This window comes from Enoplosus armatus, chromosome 18 (assembly GCF_043641665.1).
Source record: "Enoplosus armatus isolate fEnoArm2 chromosome 18, fEnoArm2.hap1, whole genome shotgun sequence".
NCBI lineage: Eukaryota > Metazoa > Chordata > Actinopteri > Centrarchiformes > Enoplosidae > Enoplosus > Enoplosus armatus.
The window spans coordinates 10,191,368-10,209,492 of NC_092197.1; the positions used below are offsets into that span (position 1 = coordinate 10,191,368).

General features: G+C 40.4%; 1 protein-coding gene across 1 annotated transcript; it reads left to right on the forward strand.

Annotated features, from left to right (window-relative positions):
* The first annotated feature begins 1,432 nt into the window (after positions 1-1,432).
* On the forward strand, positions 1,433-16,312 carry arvcfa (ARVCF delta catenin family member a). Its single transcript, XM_070924230.1, has 16 exons — positions 1,433-1,453; positions 4,851-5,027; positions 6,231-6,835; positions 8,556-9,034; positions 9,122-9,305; positions 9,408-9,525; positions 10,097-10,265; positions 10,946-10,963; positions 11,109-11,180; positions 12,119-12,246; positions 13,151-13,301; positions 13,380-13,572; positions 13,972-14,083; positions 14,548-14,635; positions 15,872-15,948; positions 16,220-16,312. The coding sequence occupies exons 1-16, from the start codon at positions 1,433-1,435 to the stop codon at positions 16,310-16,312; spliced, it is 2,685 nt and encodes an 894-aa protein (XP_070780331.1).
* The last annotated feature ends 1,813 nt before the right edge of the window (positions 16,313-18,125 follow it).

The following is an 18,125-nucleotide window of genomic DNA, read 5'->3' on the forward strand; positions in this document are numbered from 1 at the left end:
ATACAGTGAAAGATATCACCAACAAGGGATTACATAAAATGAATATGAGAAAAGGCTGACTGAGCCTTAACAAACCAAAACGTGTTAGCTTCAAAAACTGCAGTCTATTAGCAAAGTTCAGACAAACCAAAAGGAAAGAAACACGGCAGAGGCCAGTTAGGATTTCTAAATGCTCCAAGATATTGAGGGGTTCTCTTAAATCAATAAGAGAGATGGCTGATAGAGAGCACTGCTCTGTGGATCATTGTTTTTACTTGGATTATTGCTGTCTCAGTGCAAGTGGTCTGAAACTGGAAGATGTCCTGGATTGAGAAAACAAGTAAGACATGGACTTCCATCACGATCTTGTATTTGTTTGAGTGGAGCAGTGGATCTTGTCTCAGTTCATCAACTGTGATTATATCAGACCACTTCAGCTGATCTGAGACTCCTTTTAAAAAATGATGTAATACATGCTACATGGAGAAAGAGCCTTCAAAAGACAACTACAATGAGTGATTCAAAATGTTATGGTGCCGATATCTTAAAAAACAGGTGGAGCAGTTACCTAACCTGCCTGCAGGACATTCATTCCCTGTTGTTTTATTTCTATGCTTCTACCAAATGACAATGAGAAGGTGCTGTGTGTGTTTGGTACAGTTTGCAGAGTAAAGCTGCTGGTTCGGTATGAAGTGTGTGTCTCTGCCTGGTGCTGCATGCAGTGTTTATGCACCTTCCCATCCCGCCATACCCCATCACTCACCCTTTATTATGCTGCACATGGGTGACATAGGACTGAACTATTGCGGGCTGCTCTATGCTCCAGCTGCATCTGCTTGTGAGCCCACAGGGAACGGTGTGTGTGTGTGTGTGTGTGTGTGTGTGTGCATGTGTGTACTCTGCCTGTGCACCAAGGCTGCCAGAAAATATGGGTAGAGCACGGGGATTGCAGGGTTCTGCACTTACCTAAGCCATTCACAGGCTCAGCATCACACAGTTGATTCAGCACCTTGCTAATAGCGCACACATTAACTGCAGCACACATCAGAGGAGTGCAGAAATGAGAGAGAGAGAGAGAGAGAGAGAGATAGAGAGAGAGAGACCCAGCGCTTATTGCTTCTCAGTGTATATATATGTGTGTGTGTGTGTGTGTGTGTGTGGACGTCTGTGTTGAGCAAATGTGTGCATGGTGCGTCTAGTGTGTGTTTGTGAGAGAAAGAAATAGAGGCAGAGAGAGTGAGAGAGAGAGGGAGGGAGAGAGAGAGAGAGGGGGAGAGAGAGAGCGGACGTGTGTTAGTGAGAGCTGGGAGGAAGGATGGCTGCTCATGTTTGAACTGCTTCAGATGCTCAAAGGGAGAGTCAAGGCAACAATTCAGCAGAGGCAGAGAAACAGACGTCTCACTGGGGGACGCATCTTGTTCATCATTTGTGGGGACGCAGAAGAGATTTGGCAATGCCTGCTGAAGTGAAAGAGGTAAGTGTGTGGTGGAATGGCTCTATTTGCTCTGTACCCTCCCTCTTTTTTTTGTCTTCCTGCAGAGAACAGTAGCCCTCCACAGCTTTGCATTCTGCCTCTGTCATGATGAATGAAGGAGGCATCAATCGCTTCACCTCCTTGCCTCTCTACTGCTGTTTCGGTGCAGTCTCCTTGCGTGCATGGGGACATGATGCTAACATCTTCATCAAGTGTGTATGTGTGTGTGCACGCGCATGGCTGTGCATGTGTGGAAATGCATAGGCAAGCTTATAAGGGGGGGATAATCTTTGATTGCATTATGAGAAGAGGTTGTCCCTCCAGGGGGAAAATGCTGCACACACTCTGGTAAGTGTATTGCCATGATGTATCACAGAGACATTAAATCTGACCATGCAGCATTTAACTATTTGAGGATCAGAGCACAGCCAGGAGTGAAAATAGAAACTTTGACAATGAATATCTGTCTTTTCCTTTTTTTTCTTCTGGGCTGTCATTTTCCATCAGTATTTTCTCTAAATAGATCAGCCTGGTTGAATTATGGCTAAACAGGATGCATTGCATAATGGACAATGGGGCTCCTGCAGTCATTTCAGTGCCATTGTGCTTCACAATGTGCAGGAACACATTCTGTAAATGTACAGTGACCAATATGAGCATCACATGCAACAGATAGTGGAGGGCAGATGAGTTGTGACAAAGTTGTGACTAATGTCTTCTGACATCAGTGGGCTGATGTCATGTTTTATTATCCTGTGGAAGCATTACTCTTCCCGTCCCAGAGTTTGATGAAGACGAAGCGCCTGTTAAAGCTAATTCATTCTCAAGTTTGATCACTACAAAATGACTTTGCCCCACTGAATTAGTTGCAATCGAGAGTGCCCATTTTTCAAATCATCGTGTCTCTCTGCAATGGATTTGTGACAAGTTTGAATCATGGCTTGTGCCTGTTGTGCCCTTGAGCTGGACACCAAAATCTGAACTTGCCCGGCATTAGATCAGACTCTGTGTCTCCCAAAATAATACCCTGGCTGCAGCTGGCCTCAATACTGAGAGTTGACGGGAACAAGATGCTAATCATGTCATTCTGTCTTCTGCATCGCTGCACCTAACATCTATATAACATACCTCGCTTTTTTGAAGCTAAGTCAGATTCAGAATCATCATCTCGACCTATTTGGCTCTGTGAACACACTTGGTTAGTGATGGTGCAGTGAGTTATTTAAATGAGCTTTGACTCAGAGGCCTGGCCTTCCCTGGAGCTTGAATCAGACGGGGACAGCACACAGGCCCCTGTCCAGCCTATTATTGTCCTCCAAATCCTTAATCAAGCTGTCTGTAGAGGACAGTAGTACCCCGTCTGTCTTTTGGCCAGGCGTTCGTTTAATGCTGCCTAACAATATCCAATCAGCCTCCCCCGGAGGTGTTCAAGCCGGGATCGTCTCCCTGCTGCCAATTTCTCCTGTGTGACCCTTTCATCTCCTCGTCCCTCTGACACATTTTCTACATGGATATGAGGGGCTCTTGTGTTTGGTGAGGTGTTTGGAAAGCGAATCAAGCTCTCTCCCTCCACATTCAGTCAGCTGTTCACTGCAGCCTGATTTAATGCAGTGGAGTTGAGTTCTCAGCACTTGTTCAGTTTAATGCCGCAGCCTCAGAAAGAAGAGAGTTTGGGGAGATTTAACAGCTTATTTGGTTTTTATCTCAGTACATTATTCGGCATATTGTGGCTGTGCTATTGAGTGAAACATATCAGGTGAGACTGTATGCACTTGTGTCATATTTCTTAAAATGAAAATTGATTTAGAGAGTGGATAAGAAATTCAAAAAGTAGAATGGGTCATAAATGATACAGTGGAATTGATTTTCTCCACAATAAAACCTTTTAATTATACTCTCTAATGTTTTGATGGGTTGTTTGCGTTATTGTTTGTGGTAGATTTTGGAGAAATTCAACAGCTGCAATCAGAAGGCCCTCAATACTGAAAAAAGGTGTATCAGATAATCAGATATTGATTGAGATCATTAGAGTGGGGAGCTGATTTTTTGTAAACATGCTGAAATGAATGTGAAGTATGTTAGAAAATCTGCACAAAATGTGTTTACAGTCAAATACTGCCCCCAGTTCTTTCTCAGACCAAGATGCTGAATAATTAATCCACTCTGCTTAATGAAACCCATTTTGTCGAGAAAAAAAAAAGAGAATTTAAGTTCTACTTGAAATAAACAAGTGGAAATTACAGAAATATCCATATGTTGGACCACAGCAGCAGCTGGGTCAGTGATTCAGGCATCAGTGGTGGTAAATCAGACCAAATACTGACAATAACTGACAGCTCACATCCGTCCCTGTTTATATATTCTTACATAACACAATGGAGAATGTCAACATCTATTTAAAGGGATTAAAGCATAAAGATATGTCTATGAAATGGCCAGTTTTAACAATTAAGTGAAAGATTTAACCGATAATAACCAATAATTTCAATGGTTATTTTGTCCAATACAGACACAGATGACAATGCAGATATTGTTTCATCTCATGTATGATTTCCACCAGACGAGTTGACCTACTAAATGCGTTCTCCTGTCAGTTTTTGTACTTATCAAAAGAAGTAAATCTGCTCCCTGAAATCATTACAAAAGTTTCGACAAGTGCACTGAAAGTTGGACGATAATTTCATCCATTTTAAAATTGGCTAGTGGCAAACTTGAACAGGAACTGAGCCAGAAAGTTAAGGAATTGCCTATTATGGCAAAAATAAATGAAAGAACACTCCAGTGCACATGTAATTAATAACCAAACTACTTATGCCAATAACATACTTTAAAACAATTATTACCTGATAGAGATAAGCTGACTTATATATTATGCATCTTAGTCTGCACTCAAGGATATGACACTGGAGAAACCACTTAATTAAATAAGTGGTAAATGGCATCTCTCATCCTTTATTATATCTCTGCTGTCTTGCTGTCGACACATGATCACTGGCAGATCTGCTTTGCACAGGCTTGAGTATTGTTTTCCTATGGACAGTCAGATTGCAGCTCACCAAAAAGCTTAAACACAGAAAAATGTCTCTGATTTTTCAGACATATGAATCTAATTTGAAAACAAGTGTGCACATTGGCATTTTTCAGCATGACTTCAACAGTTCATGTTTCAAATTATACAAATTATAAGAGAATGGAGTGGAGTTGAGCTCTCAGTGCAGCTCCCTTATCATGTGAAGACAGCCTTAATGACATGGTGCACTATCATGGTGTCGTCTACCCCTTAATCATTTCTCCATTTGTGTATAATGTAAACATTATGAACATAAAACACACGAGTGATGCTGGAGTGATGCTGATTAGTGACAGTGCCTTACTCATTTCTGTCTGTGTGGTTCAGGAGCAGAGTTCAGAGGGGCCCCCTCCACTATCTTTGTCCCAGGAGGCTAAAGAGCCGACTCTGGATAACCCATCCGCCAATGACGAACTGGACACGCCCACTTCCATCGCCTCTGTGATGACCTCGACCAATGAGAGCTCTACAGAGACCGACACCCCGCAGCAGACAGACACTGAGGTTCATGACGTTATATTTGGTCACACTTTGTCACCACCTACTGACTTCCTACAGTTTGTTATAGCAGAGTTTAGAAAAAAACGTCTAAATGCCACAGAAGATTTCTGTTTTTATTTATCTCAAAACATTTTAGAAATGATAATACATGTGTTTTTTAACACATGAACCTATAGCTAAATTGGCAATGTACCTGAGAATTTTTTTTTTCATTTTACATCTGATTTGATGTAAAAGAAAAAAATTCAAAAAGATATTTTAATGATTTTCATAATCAATTAAAGTTATTTTACTTAATGTATCATTTATTTATTTATTCAATTATACTTGAATCGTCAGCCTATAAGAGCCATTTGTCACCTCTGTGACTCCATACTTCTCTTGAAACCTCCTTTTTATCTTTACTTTTGTATCCATTATCACCAAAATGTGTTTTAAGCAATATACAAAATGTATGCATCCTAAAGGAAATTTTAGGATTAAAAAAAATAAAGAAAGTCAAAATTCACAACCAAAACCATTCCCATTTCACCCGAGGTATCTCCTATGAGTCTGGTCTCTTGAAATATCTGTATGAAACATCCATCACAGACACTGTAAAGTTCAACAGACGGGGTTATAACACTGAATTTCAGTTACACTGATAGGGCGAGCAAGTAATTGCTTTTTTGTGCCTTGTGTCTTAAAATAACAGCTTTTGCTCACAGTCTGCTTGGAAAGAGTTAAAATCTGAGTCAATTTGCTAAAACCAGACAATTAAATGTCCTGCAATTCACTCTGCATCTAAACAGTGGCTGGACCTCAAGTTGTTTCATCAGAGTCCAATCTAAACTCATTTTCAACAAGGGAAATTCATTATTCTTTGGCAGGAAAGAAGAATTCATTATTTACTGGTGGCTCAGAAAGCCAGGGAAGAGCTGATATGATGAGGATTAATCATCGCTATGAGAAATGAGCTGGGGTGGCCTGTACAGTTTAGATAAGAGATAAACATACACTGTAACAGGTAACAGAAACATGTTTTGATGCATTCCAAGTGAATTTAGACCAAATAGTTCCTGCTCTGGCTGTAAACACACCAATTTGGTGGCATTTAATCGGAGGAAGGAAACCTGAGACCTTTCAGACAAATGGGATTTTAAAGACTAACACAGATTCTGATTAGATTTCGTAGAGATAATAGTTGTGGTGCATCAATCCTTGTAGGAGTCCAAGGCCATGGAACAAGAGGGCGAACAGGTCCCCAGTGAGACCCAAGACTCATCAGAGACACAGCAGGAGAACCTCCAGACATCAGACACACCTGATCTCACATCCATTCCAGAGGTTCAAGATAACACTCGTACTGAGCCACCTATTCCTGAAGCAAACATTGAACCCTCTGAGTCTGCTGCAGTGACCACAACAACCAGCAGCACTACTACAGCACCCCCACATCCTGAGCCTGGGGAGCCTCAGCCAGTGAACCCAGACAGGCAGAGCAGAGTGTACACCCTCCCTGACAGCTACAGAGGCATCGGTGGTGACATATGTGCAGGGTATGGAAGCCTGTCCCGCGCCACCCTCCACGGCTACTGGCCTGCCAAGAACTTCCAGCCAGGGGCGCACTACACCTTACCCTTCCTCAGGGACAGCTACGCCCCTGCAGGTCTCAGCAGCCAGATGGAAGATGACGGCCTCAGCGAACGGGGAGAAAACCCTCTGGACATGAAGACTGACCACCCAGCTGCCAGTTACCCAACACTGGGGGGAATCCACCAGTTCAGGCCAATTACCACCATGGAGCTCCTCAGGGAGCCCTCCAGAACCAGGTAAGAGGACAGTACATTAGATAAACTTTCATTGATCCCAAAGGGGAGAAGGTTTCAAGGACTCTTGGGGTTTCGATGTTACCTAGATGTAAATTCCAATACAGATCAGCCCCTATACTTCTTTGAGAGGGCCTTGGGAAAGTGAATCAGTAACATTTGTGTGTTGCTTTGTTACTAAAGTGCACTAAAAAATACCAAGTCTTAAAATGTATCTCCATGCAAAATGATGATTATGCTAACCTTCTCCTCTGTAGAAAGTTTGGGATGGAGTCCGTTTTGTAAAGGTCAATCTTTGATCTCATTAAACGTTTTCTATTCTTAAATCAGACATGGACAACATAAAGGATACTCAGTCTGTGTCACTGAAACATCAATATGGTCCCTGATAATGAGATCACCTTTAGCAAAGGCTACTAAACAGCGACTAGAATTCAATTCACCTCTGACATTAACAGCAAGAATAAACTAACAACAGCACAACTGTTTTTATAACAGGAAAATAGGAACACACTGTTACAACAAATTTTGTATGTGAGGTAAATATGACCAAATGCCTTCATACCAAGTTAATTTAACTCCATGATGTACCTCGTTTTCAACAGGCAGGATTTCATAAATGTCATTCCACCAGTTCTATTTTACACAAAATAACTTAACTTAACTTAATGTCAGTGATATAATATATTTATCAAAAGCTTTGAATGAATGAATGAAGATGCATAATATATGAAAAACTAAAATGCAAAAACATTTAAATGTCATTGTTTTTCCATGCGTGGTCCTAAATTTGCATAATAATCCAACTGAAATGCCATTTTGTTTTAAAATGTGAGATGAGAAAAGGGAAAGAGTGGATGTGTGTAGTGCTATATACTGCCACAGTAACAAACATGTTTTTTGGGGGGGGGGGGTTAGAAGCAGACAGTAAAGTGGATGAACAAATCAACGGTATGAACAAACTCTAAACAAAGAACAAATCCACACTCCAGCCAATTTTATCACAGACGACCTGCTGTGATAATACTATATATTGCTGCACAGACACCCAGTAGTCGCCTCTATCCTGTCAGCCCGGACAATAGAAAGACAGATGGACAGCAGTTAAGTTGGTATCAATCAGGAATGGCAGCTTGCTGCAAAGTCGATAAATAAGGAGGTTTCACCTGTGACTGCCTGCCAGAAGCTTTTCCTTAGCCCATATAAAGTGACAGAGGTGTTAACAAAAGATGCAAGCCACTCGCTTATGCTGTTAAACTCACTGAAGCCCAGTTTATTACACTCACAAATACCATTCAAACTGTTGAATACAAAAAGAATAGTTAATATCGACATTTTGGGAAAAACACTTATTCACTTTCTTGCTGATAATTCTCTAATGACTCCAGGATGTCACTGTCCTGCCAAGAAATAGTGCAGCATATAACCCCCCATAAAAACGACAAGTTACAGAATAAACAAACAAGACATTAATTAGTTATGCTTTTGGAAGGTGTTTTTTATATCTTTGGATAGAGCGAGCCTAGCTGTTTTCCCCTGTTTCCAGTCTTTAGTTTAAGCTAATCAGCTGCTGGCTGTAGGCTGTAGCTTCATATTTTTTTGTACAGATAGTAGTAGCAAACTTCTTTTCTAACTCTCAGCAAGAAAGTGTATTTCCCAAAATGTTGATTAACACTCATGGAATGATCCCAACATGCATGCATGACGTTCTCTGTCTCTTCAGAGGTGGCTATGATGACGCTTTCATGGCCCAGCTGGAGGGGAACCTGAATCCTTTCTTCCAGGCCATGTGCCGAGCACAGACCCTGCAGTTCCCCCACAAACGCAGCAGCATGGTCAGCCTGGACAGCATCCGCAGAGACCCACGCTGGAGAGACCCCAACCTACATGAGGTGATCTCGATGCTCAGCCACCCCATGGACCCAGTCAAGTCCAATGCTGCCGCCTATTTGCAGCACCTGTGTTATGAGAACGACCGCATCAAGCAGGAGGTGCGCCAGCTGAATGGGGTGCCGATCTTGGTGGAATTATTGGACCACCCTAAAGCTGAGGTCCACCGCAAGGCCTGTGGTGCTTTGCGCAACATATCCTACGGAAAAGACCACAGTAATAAAATGGCCATCAAGAACTGTGATGGCATCCAAGCTTTAGTCAGACTACTGAGGAAGTCTAGCAGCATGGAAGTCAAAGAGTTAGTTACAGGTACAGCTCAGCTCCTGAGTCCTCGTCGAGCCATAAACTGCAACCCTTCATTTTATTTCTACAGCTTTTGTATTCTTTCCCCGGCAGGCACACTGTGGAACCTCTCCTCACATGAGCCGCTGAAGATGATGGTCATCAACAACGGGCTTCAAACACTGACTGATGAGATCATCATCCCACACTCAGGCTGGAGGAGAGACTCAGCCGACCCCTCCAAACTGCTGAGCGCTGAGTGGACCACAGTCTTCAAGAACACCTCTGGATGTCTGAGGTAACCTTGGCTGCTGTCGTGGAACACATGAGAACAGCTAATAAAAGCTGACTTTTGATGGAGGTAGTTCTTGCAGCTTTGCTAACAAAGTTTTTTCTGCAGGAATGCCAGCTCAGATGGGGCGGAGGCTCGACAGAGGTTGAGGGAGTGTGAGGGGTTGGTGGACGCGCTCCTTCATGCCCTTCAGTCAGCTGTTGTCAACAAGGACACTGACAATAAGGTCAGTGAAGTCATCACTCTTACTTATAGTCAGGAACTCAAGAAAAAATTCAACCCACAATGGATTTTTTCTGAACATTTATTCAGCTATTAAAGCCACTATATGTAGAATTTCCGATGGCAGAGGAAGTTTTTTGTTTGTAGAAAAAAAGAATAAATCTTGGTGAGAATGATTTCTGTTGCTCTCAGCCTGTTCATCTCAGTGAACCTGGATCAGTGGGTTGGAGCGGGAGGCAATATATTAGTCTGTATTACGCTCTGCCACAGCCACTTTTTTGATACAGCCATTGAGGGAAGCCAAATTCAGAATTTTAAAATCCTTTTCATAGTGGCTTTAAGTCGGGAAATAATACTTTTGTTCGTTGAGTAGTAACTTTTTTTTTCTTAATCTTTTCTCATACTTCACTGATTTAGCATCTAAAATAAGTTAATAGCCAGTACACAACTGAATTTGATTCAGACATTTAATGCAAGTAATCACCAAAGTAATCAAAGTATGGATAGGGTTAACCAAATTTTCACATTTCCTTAGAATTTAAATTGAAATCTTCTGTCATTGTCCCTCCATTTAGTCAGTTGAGAACTGCGTCTGCATCCTACGAAACCTGTCCTATCATGTTCACAAAGAAATACCAGGAACAGAGCGATTTCAGGAGCCCCATGCCAATCATCTGATGAGGGCAGTGGGGCACCAGAAGAAGAAGAATGAGCCTGACTGTTTTGGAGGGAAAAGACCCAAAGGTTGGTAGGCTATCATACATGATGACATCACAATAATCATTACAACATTTTCTATTTTTCAATAGGATCTATTTTCCACTTTCACACTTGTTGACAGCTGTATTTAGTGTCTCTGTAAACCAACCATTTTCTCTGTTTGAAAATGTACATTGGCTTCCAGCAGAGATTTCACATTTCTTGCCCCTTTTTAGGCCATTGAGAGCCTGAATATTTCAGAACCCTACACATGCAGGAGCTGATGGTATATTTTTCTCTGCGGGAAGAGTGCCAGGTTCCAAAATTCTTGTTTATACTTTGTTACATCAGCTATGTGATTTTACACCATGCAACTGATGTAACAAGCAAGAAGGTTTTTAAACTGTGAAAAACTTTGTGGTAGTCATGCATAACCCATATAACTAACAGTTCGAATTACAGCTGATATACAATAATTAATAGGTTGCAGACATTTGTGCTGCAGGAGAAACAAGAGGGCTAGAGTTAATTGTGATTTAAAGTTTTGTGGCTTTTCACCAATGCTAACCTTTCAGCTAATTGCACAACAGTGACAAATGCGTCCCTGACATTAACCTGATACTGTCAGTTCGCCTGTGTCTCACCACATGGAGGCTATGTCCTTTTCCAGCACAAACTAATCTTTGACATTGTTCTTTTTTTTCCCTTCGAACCATATTCATCAGAGGAGTGGTTCAATCAAGGTCAGTCTGCTCGTTACTCCTGAATATTTTCATGGCAGTAATATTGTGATTAGATACCACATTTGCTGACATTAACTGCCTGCATACTGATATAATGACAACTGGTGTTTGTGTTTGTGTGCATGTATGTATCTGTGGTGTACAGGTTGGAAAAATGGATTTATGGACAGAAAATACGGTACATTGGATTTACCAAAACGTACAGAACAAATGAAAGGTATATACTTGAAAAATGTAATATCAAGCTCACATAAAACATTACATTTTAAATTCAACACATATACTGATTGCAGTATGACTTACAGTGACATTTGGAAATAAGTAGGCGATACATTAGACTTATTACTAATAGGTTAAAGGTAGATTCCATCATATCATCATCATCATCATGCTGCACTATAATCAAGCATCAGTAAATGCTTTCTGGGTTATGTTATTTGCTTTGTATGCATGACGTTGGCGTGGCCTGAAAGAGAATTCATTTAAATGCAAAGCCACACATCAGCACCTGCACCACTTGAGGAGAGTTTCATTACTAAATCAAAATGACCCACATGAAAGACTGATATCATTTTTATCTGGCAAAATCTAGAGGAGGAATATTTCCTCAAGATACTGCTTGACCCATGGACACTGATCTTTGATCTAAACTGATCTAAACTTCCTTTACTTTTGTGTGGTCCTTTTGGCTGCTTTTAGCCATGAATGCCTTCTGTATAAAGAATCTGTGAGAGAAAAAAATCACAATAGCACTGTAGGGCTGAGTACTGTATGTGTGGATCTGGCTGCTGTTAGAACAGAGATCAGAACTAAGCCTAATGCCTCCCACACTCCAGCCAGTGAATGTAAATCAGAATGACAAGCATGTTACGGTCCCCGGTCAGCTTTATACTACTTGTCAGCCGTCTAGCAGCCTCCACTGGCTCAGTACAAAAAAACCCTCTGCAGGAGTCTGACAGAGTTGTAATTTTCTTGCGTAGAGTTTTTCTACTGAAACTGCCTACTAACCTAGATAGAAGAAATTGTGGAACAATGTTAACGTATATGCATTTTCTAACTACACCATCATTTGAGTCTTTAGCCACTGATGGTCAGGCAGGCACTTTGCCAGCGCTTGAACTTCATCCCTGACTTTCTCTGCCTTTCCTGTTAAAGGGTTGGAGCTGCTGTACCAGCCAGAGGTGGTGAGGCTCTACCTCTCTCTTCTCACCTGCAGTCACAACCACAACACCCTGGAGGCGGCCGCAGGAGCGCTGCAGAACCTCGCTGCGGGACACTGGGCGGTGAGTGGATGGAATAGTTGCTAGTCTTACACTCTTTACACAGGGATTGTGATTGTGGAGTGTATCCCAAACATCAGAATGGTCCCTGGAAATTGGAGCATTAAAGTTTTGAATTGATGTGGTTATCAAGTGACACTTTGTTGGCCCAGTGTACTCATGTGTATTCATAGTAAATGGCCATGGCTGCTTTCATAGTGTCCTAGTGTCCTCATACATTGTCTTTGGAGCAGATCCAGGATTTATCTCCAAATGACATCGTCACTATCTCTCTCTGCTGTTCAGTTTAAGAATAGAGCTGGACCGTAAATAAATATCAGTTCAATTTAGGGGGTGGATTTATCCTCTAAGTCAGTCTGCGCTGTGCAGGGTCCTTACTTGGCGGTCTCCATGCCCAAAGCTTTTTTCTTGGCTGGCTGGGTTGTGTTTCTGAGGCTGCTTCAATGTTCAAGTGTGCAGAAGGAGGGAGATGTGGGGTTGGTCATCATAATCCAGCTGGACTCTCTAGATTGACTTTGTCACCAGCCTGCATGATCAAAAATCACTTTTACTGCTATGTGGATCCATAGGTCTGTCAAATAATGTGCTTTGCCCAAATATACTGTGCCATGAATGTCACTATAATTTAAGATCAACACTAGGGCTGCGCTCAGATTAAAAGATTTTACAATCCTTAGATTTTGAAATTGAGTTGCATCATACACAAGAGAGCAGTTGAGAGAATATATCTTAGTCCTTACTTATGCTTTAGTTGATAGTTTATTTTGATATTGTACTAGTGGTGATATGAGTGGTTTTGTAAAGGTGCAGAAATGAGTGGGTAGTTAAGATATGAACAATGGCCCCAAAAGCAAAATCTCACAGGCGGCCATCACTCAGCTGCTATATATTTTGTGTTTGTGTGTAGTGGTCCAGCTACATCCGGGCCACAGTGAGAAAAGAGAAAGGGCTGCCTATTCTGGTGGAGCTGCTGCGCTCTGATGTAGACAAAGTGGTGCGAGCTGTGGCTATTGCTCTTCGCAACCTGGCGATGGACAGAAGGAATAAAGACCTAATAGGTACAGGCTTGTAACTCTCATCTACATGCACATGGCTCTACACCTGCATTCTAACTTTGCTATGTTGTCCATGTACAGGGAGCTATGCTTTGAGGGACCTTGTCGGTAATCTGCCATGTGGGCAGCAGCACCCAGCGAAGAATCTTGATGGAGATACTGTGGTGTCGATTCTGAACACTATCCATGAGATCATCACAGATAGCCCAGAGAATGCCCGAACGCTCATACAGGGTCATGCTGTGCAGAAACTGGTGTCCATCAACAAGTCAAGGTACTTCAATGTCTTTCAACTAAATTGTAAACTTCATACCTTTACACAAATGTCTAAATATGTACTGCACTCCAAACTAAACAATAAAAAGCTAAATTGATCAAACAATAATGGTACAGTTTGCTAAACAGTAATTTGAAATCCAAAGTAAAAGTCTCAAATATTGTCAAAATAAGGTGGAAAAAAGGAAGGAAGGATGAAACTGCATTGCTTTTTATAGATTATGTTGCTGCAACTGCTTAATGTCTGTTTATACTTCTGACACTGCCTCGATGCAATAGCTCATGATATTATAAGTATCATATCCCAGAGCAATCAGATTGATTTTAATCATTGGGACAGTATTGTCTCAGAGCTGTCCTCTGTTGTTTACCACAATGTCTAATGATTTGTTGTCAGCCAATCAGTACGGGAGACCAAGGCAGCTTCGCATGTGCTCCAGACAATATGGGCCTACAAGGACCTGAGAAACACTCTGAACAAGGCTGGTTGGACCAAGAGCCACTTTAAGGTATTTGTTATTATTTTGCTGGTATTTAAAACTCCAAGAACATAGACAAAGTCAGCTTTTATTTTGATGTTGCATGACTGTACAAACTGTAGTGTGTGTCGAGAAATAACATGGTTGTCAAACATGGATAAGGAAAAAACAAACGTGTTCAACTGTGAAATCTGTTTTTTGTCAGATAAAAGGAAAAGTGGGGACAGTGATATTTGGGCTTGATTTAAACCCAGGAAATCATGTGTACAGTACCGGACACAAGCCCTTTATACAGGGTGTAAAAGGGATCAGTACATTTAAGCTTATAATCTGTTGCTTCAAACATGGAGAAAAATAAAAGGTGTGTTACTGTCCAAGACTCAGTACAAGTCATTCTAATCAATACCACTGTATTGCCCTTTTTTACACTTTTTTAAATAAAACATCAAATTCTGGTTGTCATCCAGTAACATAATCCATTTTGTCTTTCAAAGCCAACAACTACTGGAGTGACTAAAAAATCCAAGAGTGGAAAGCAAGGCGGCGATGACATCACCTTGCCTCTCATGGACAAAAACCAAGGTCAGCAAATCATTGTGTGCAATTTGTCAGCAAAATGTTATTAAACCTTCATCTAAATGAGGAAATTGTCCTCTAGCTCAGGGAACAAAAGAAAAATGCTTTTAAACATACTGTGGTTCTTGTCATGTCAGGGACAAAGAAATGGCCATTTGCAGTCCCAGACCATATTCTTCTGAAACAGAGCCTTAAACCGATGATGTGCTGCCAAGGTTATCAGTGCACAGACTTGGCTTATTAGCCTGAACAGTCTCCCAGAGGCAGGGCAGGCTCACGCATCACCAGTCACATTTCATTTGAACGTTATTCCAAAAGGGCACAGAGTTTCCACGTCAAGAGCGACCTCTAGCTTCCCCACTAAAACAGGGATTTTATGTTAAGGCTTCCTTATGAATTATGAACATAACTTAAACACCCTTTGAAATATGAATTAAGAGGGGAATGGCTATAAACTACTCAATGAATTATTCCATTGCATTCGCCTGTTTCTCTCTCTGTTGTTTCAGTTGAAACGAATAGATGAGCCCTTTTACTGCAGGTGTCTGCAGTATACACTCTCAAAACAAGTGGTTCTATATCAAACATTTTTAAATTCTATATGGCTCCCCTAAACAGTTCAATATAGAATCACCAAATAAAGTAATGAAATGCAACAAATTGAACATGCCCAACAATTTTGATAATTGATTCATTGTTGAAGTCAATTTCACGCAAAAAAACGACAAAAGGTCTGTTATGAAAAATTACTGTTGGTGTTGGGTTGATGGGCTCCTGTAGATAGAAGTAAAAGCTATAGCATATTTGTAATTGTATTGTTATTGTCCTAGTTTATTTAAATTAGGGAACTTTTTCAATTTTTAGTTGACAGTTAACGTTTGCTAGTTACAAGGTTAACTAATTGGCTAGCCAACACCTTGCCGTAACTGACATTTAACTGACGTCTAACAAGCTAGCTAACTGACAGGTTCTAATAATGAAACTTTTGTGACAAAACATTCTTTGATTTGAGGGGCAGAACCGTTATTGAACCATTTAATGAGAGAAGTTTGAATATAGTTTTATTCTGAAATGACTGAACCCACAATTTCCAAAAGCAAGGCTACTTATTACAGTTAACTGGTTGACAAAGGTTTCCCTATGAAACCTCTTTTCTCTCTTTCTCTCTATTTCCAAGACACCACTTTGCTACATCTTTGCCATACTCTGTACTGCTAATATTATTATAATTTTCCCTTGCAGATGTGTATTCCAGCTTAGAGCCAAATGATAGAGTTGGTGATGGAAAAGGGCCTGTTGTGGAAAGAGACACTCTCCAGGTAATCTGCCATTTGAATGTACTGAAATCATTGACAGCACATAAAAATGTGTTTTGTTTATAGCCTCATTTCCTTAAAACGGATTATCATTCCTTACCTATCCCTGGTATGGAGGATAAGCAGATGAGGTAACAGTTTTGTTTAACAGGATTTTGTTTAATTCTCTTGTGACTTCATTGTGTTAGTAACTGTCAGTGTTTTTCATGCAAATTGACTAACACCGACGGTATTCTTTTGCATATTTCTCTCTCTTGCATATTTCTTGACCTAGGGGATAAGTGAGAGAAAGCACTTCATCAGAGCTGGCAGGCCTGCAGTGGGCCTCATGGATAACAAACCTCCACCACTGGACTCCTGGGTGTAAACATGACAACACGGCCAGTCAAGCCGGTTAAATCCTGTAGAGACACTTTCCATTGGTGAAATACGGATTTGTGCCGTTTGATCATTCTTGTACAGGAGAAACACGTTCATTTAAAATAATTTCCTTTGTTTACAGGAAATATTGTGCCAAACCTTTACATGTATTTATTATGGAGGTTATTTGGAAATAGATTCGATGGATGATATACTGTACGTCTGAGACTCATGATGGATTATGTATGACATCTGAAATAGCCAAAATATGCAAACTGTTATAAATCATGACTCCAAAGAATACATGACATGTACAATTGAATTTTACTGCTACATAGGTATGAGATCATTTATAATACTTCTAGTTTGTCAAGCTGTTAAGTCCTAAAGTGACATGGATCTGTTGTTGTCCATCCCCATGGGTTCTGGGCTAAAGAAGATTCTGACATAAAGTCATTTTAAAAATACTTTTGGCCAGTGTTTGAGATAATTAGGATTAGGGCTATTGTTGGCCTAGTCATCAAAAACATCCAAATCATATTGAATTCAGTTTATTCTTGACAAACGTGCCATCAGACTAGACTGTGTGGTCATTAGCAAACCCTCTCTATTCCATTTGTTTCATGATAGGGAAAAAGGGATTGTAAATGTGTAACAAAGGACTGTTAATATTCTAAATGAAGGTATTTATATTGTAATATTTATTGTAATACCCATGTTATTAATTAAAAGTTATTGATGTGTATTAGCTAATACCGGTAAGTGATCCTACATTCAATACAACTCTGCTTGGCAGTGGTCCTTTTTGCATTACGATGCTGAATGAAAAATGAAAATAAATGATGTGCATAATTTCTCATTTTTATTTGTATTCTCTTTTTGTATTACAGATTGAATTTTATGCCCTCTTCCATTTTATCAGTAGGAACCTGTTACATTAAACAACCCCACTTTTATGTGCTCTGAGCAGGCTTAAATTAATAGGTAGATAGAAAATTAAGTTCAGCTGAGTTATCCTTATAGGCAGTGACTGGTGGATATTCCTCTATCAAATTCCACTACGTCATGGTCAAAATGAAAATGTTAAGCATTTGTGTTGTTGTCTGTTGTGTTCACAGCCAGGGCTAATTTCCACTACTAGTCACACCACACAGAGTACACACAGGGCACACACAAACGACGAACATGCCCTGTAGAAGGACTTTGTGGCTTAATCACAATTACAAACACAACTACAAAGGTGGGTCATGTTAGGCTGAATGCCAGTTTGCAGCATTTGTCAGCTGCAAAAGAGGTCTGGCACTCAATACAATGATATGCAAGTTTTCAAACCACTAGCCTAACAGAGCTCCAAAGAGGCCGAATCTGTGCCAAACTGCAGGTGCATTGGCCAAAAAAAACACAAATCTATTCAATTATTCAAGGCGAACAGTCTGGAAAACATGCCAACAAATTGAAACAAACAGGTAAATATGTTTAACAAATATGGAGTAATTTGGCATGCAACCCACTGTAATATGACCTAACTCTAGAGCAGTTATAGTAACAGTGTTACAGTTACTTTAGAGGTAACTTTTTTTTTTTCAGGAATTGCTCAGATTTACATCAATATACTGACTGCAATATACTGACATAAAACTGATATATATATATATATAATCACATACAAATTTAAATGTAACTCACTGATTGAATATTTCATAAAATCACAGAGTTGGCAAAAAGTGATTAAAACAATATTTGGTTTACTGCATCTTACACAACACAAGGCATCTAGTGATAAATCAGTGACTCAGTGACTCTGGATTATCATGAATTAA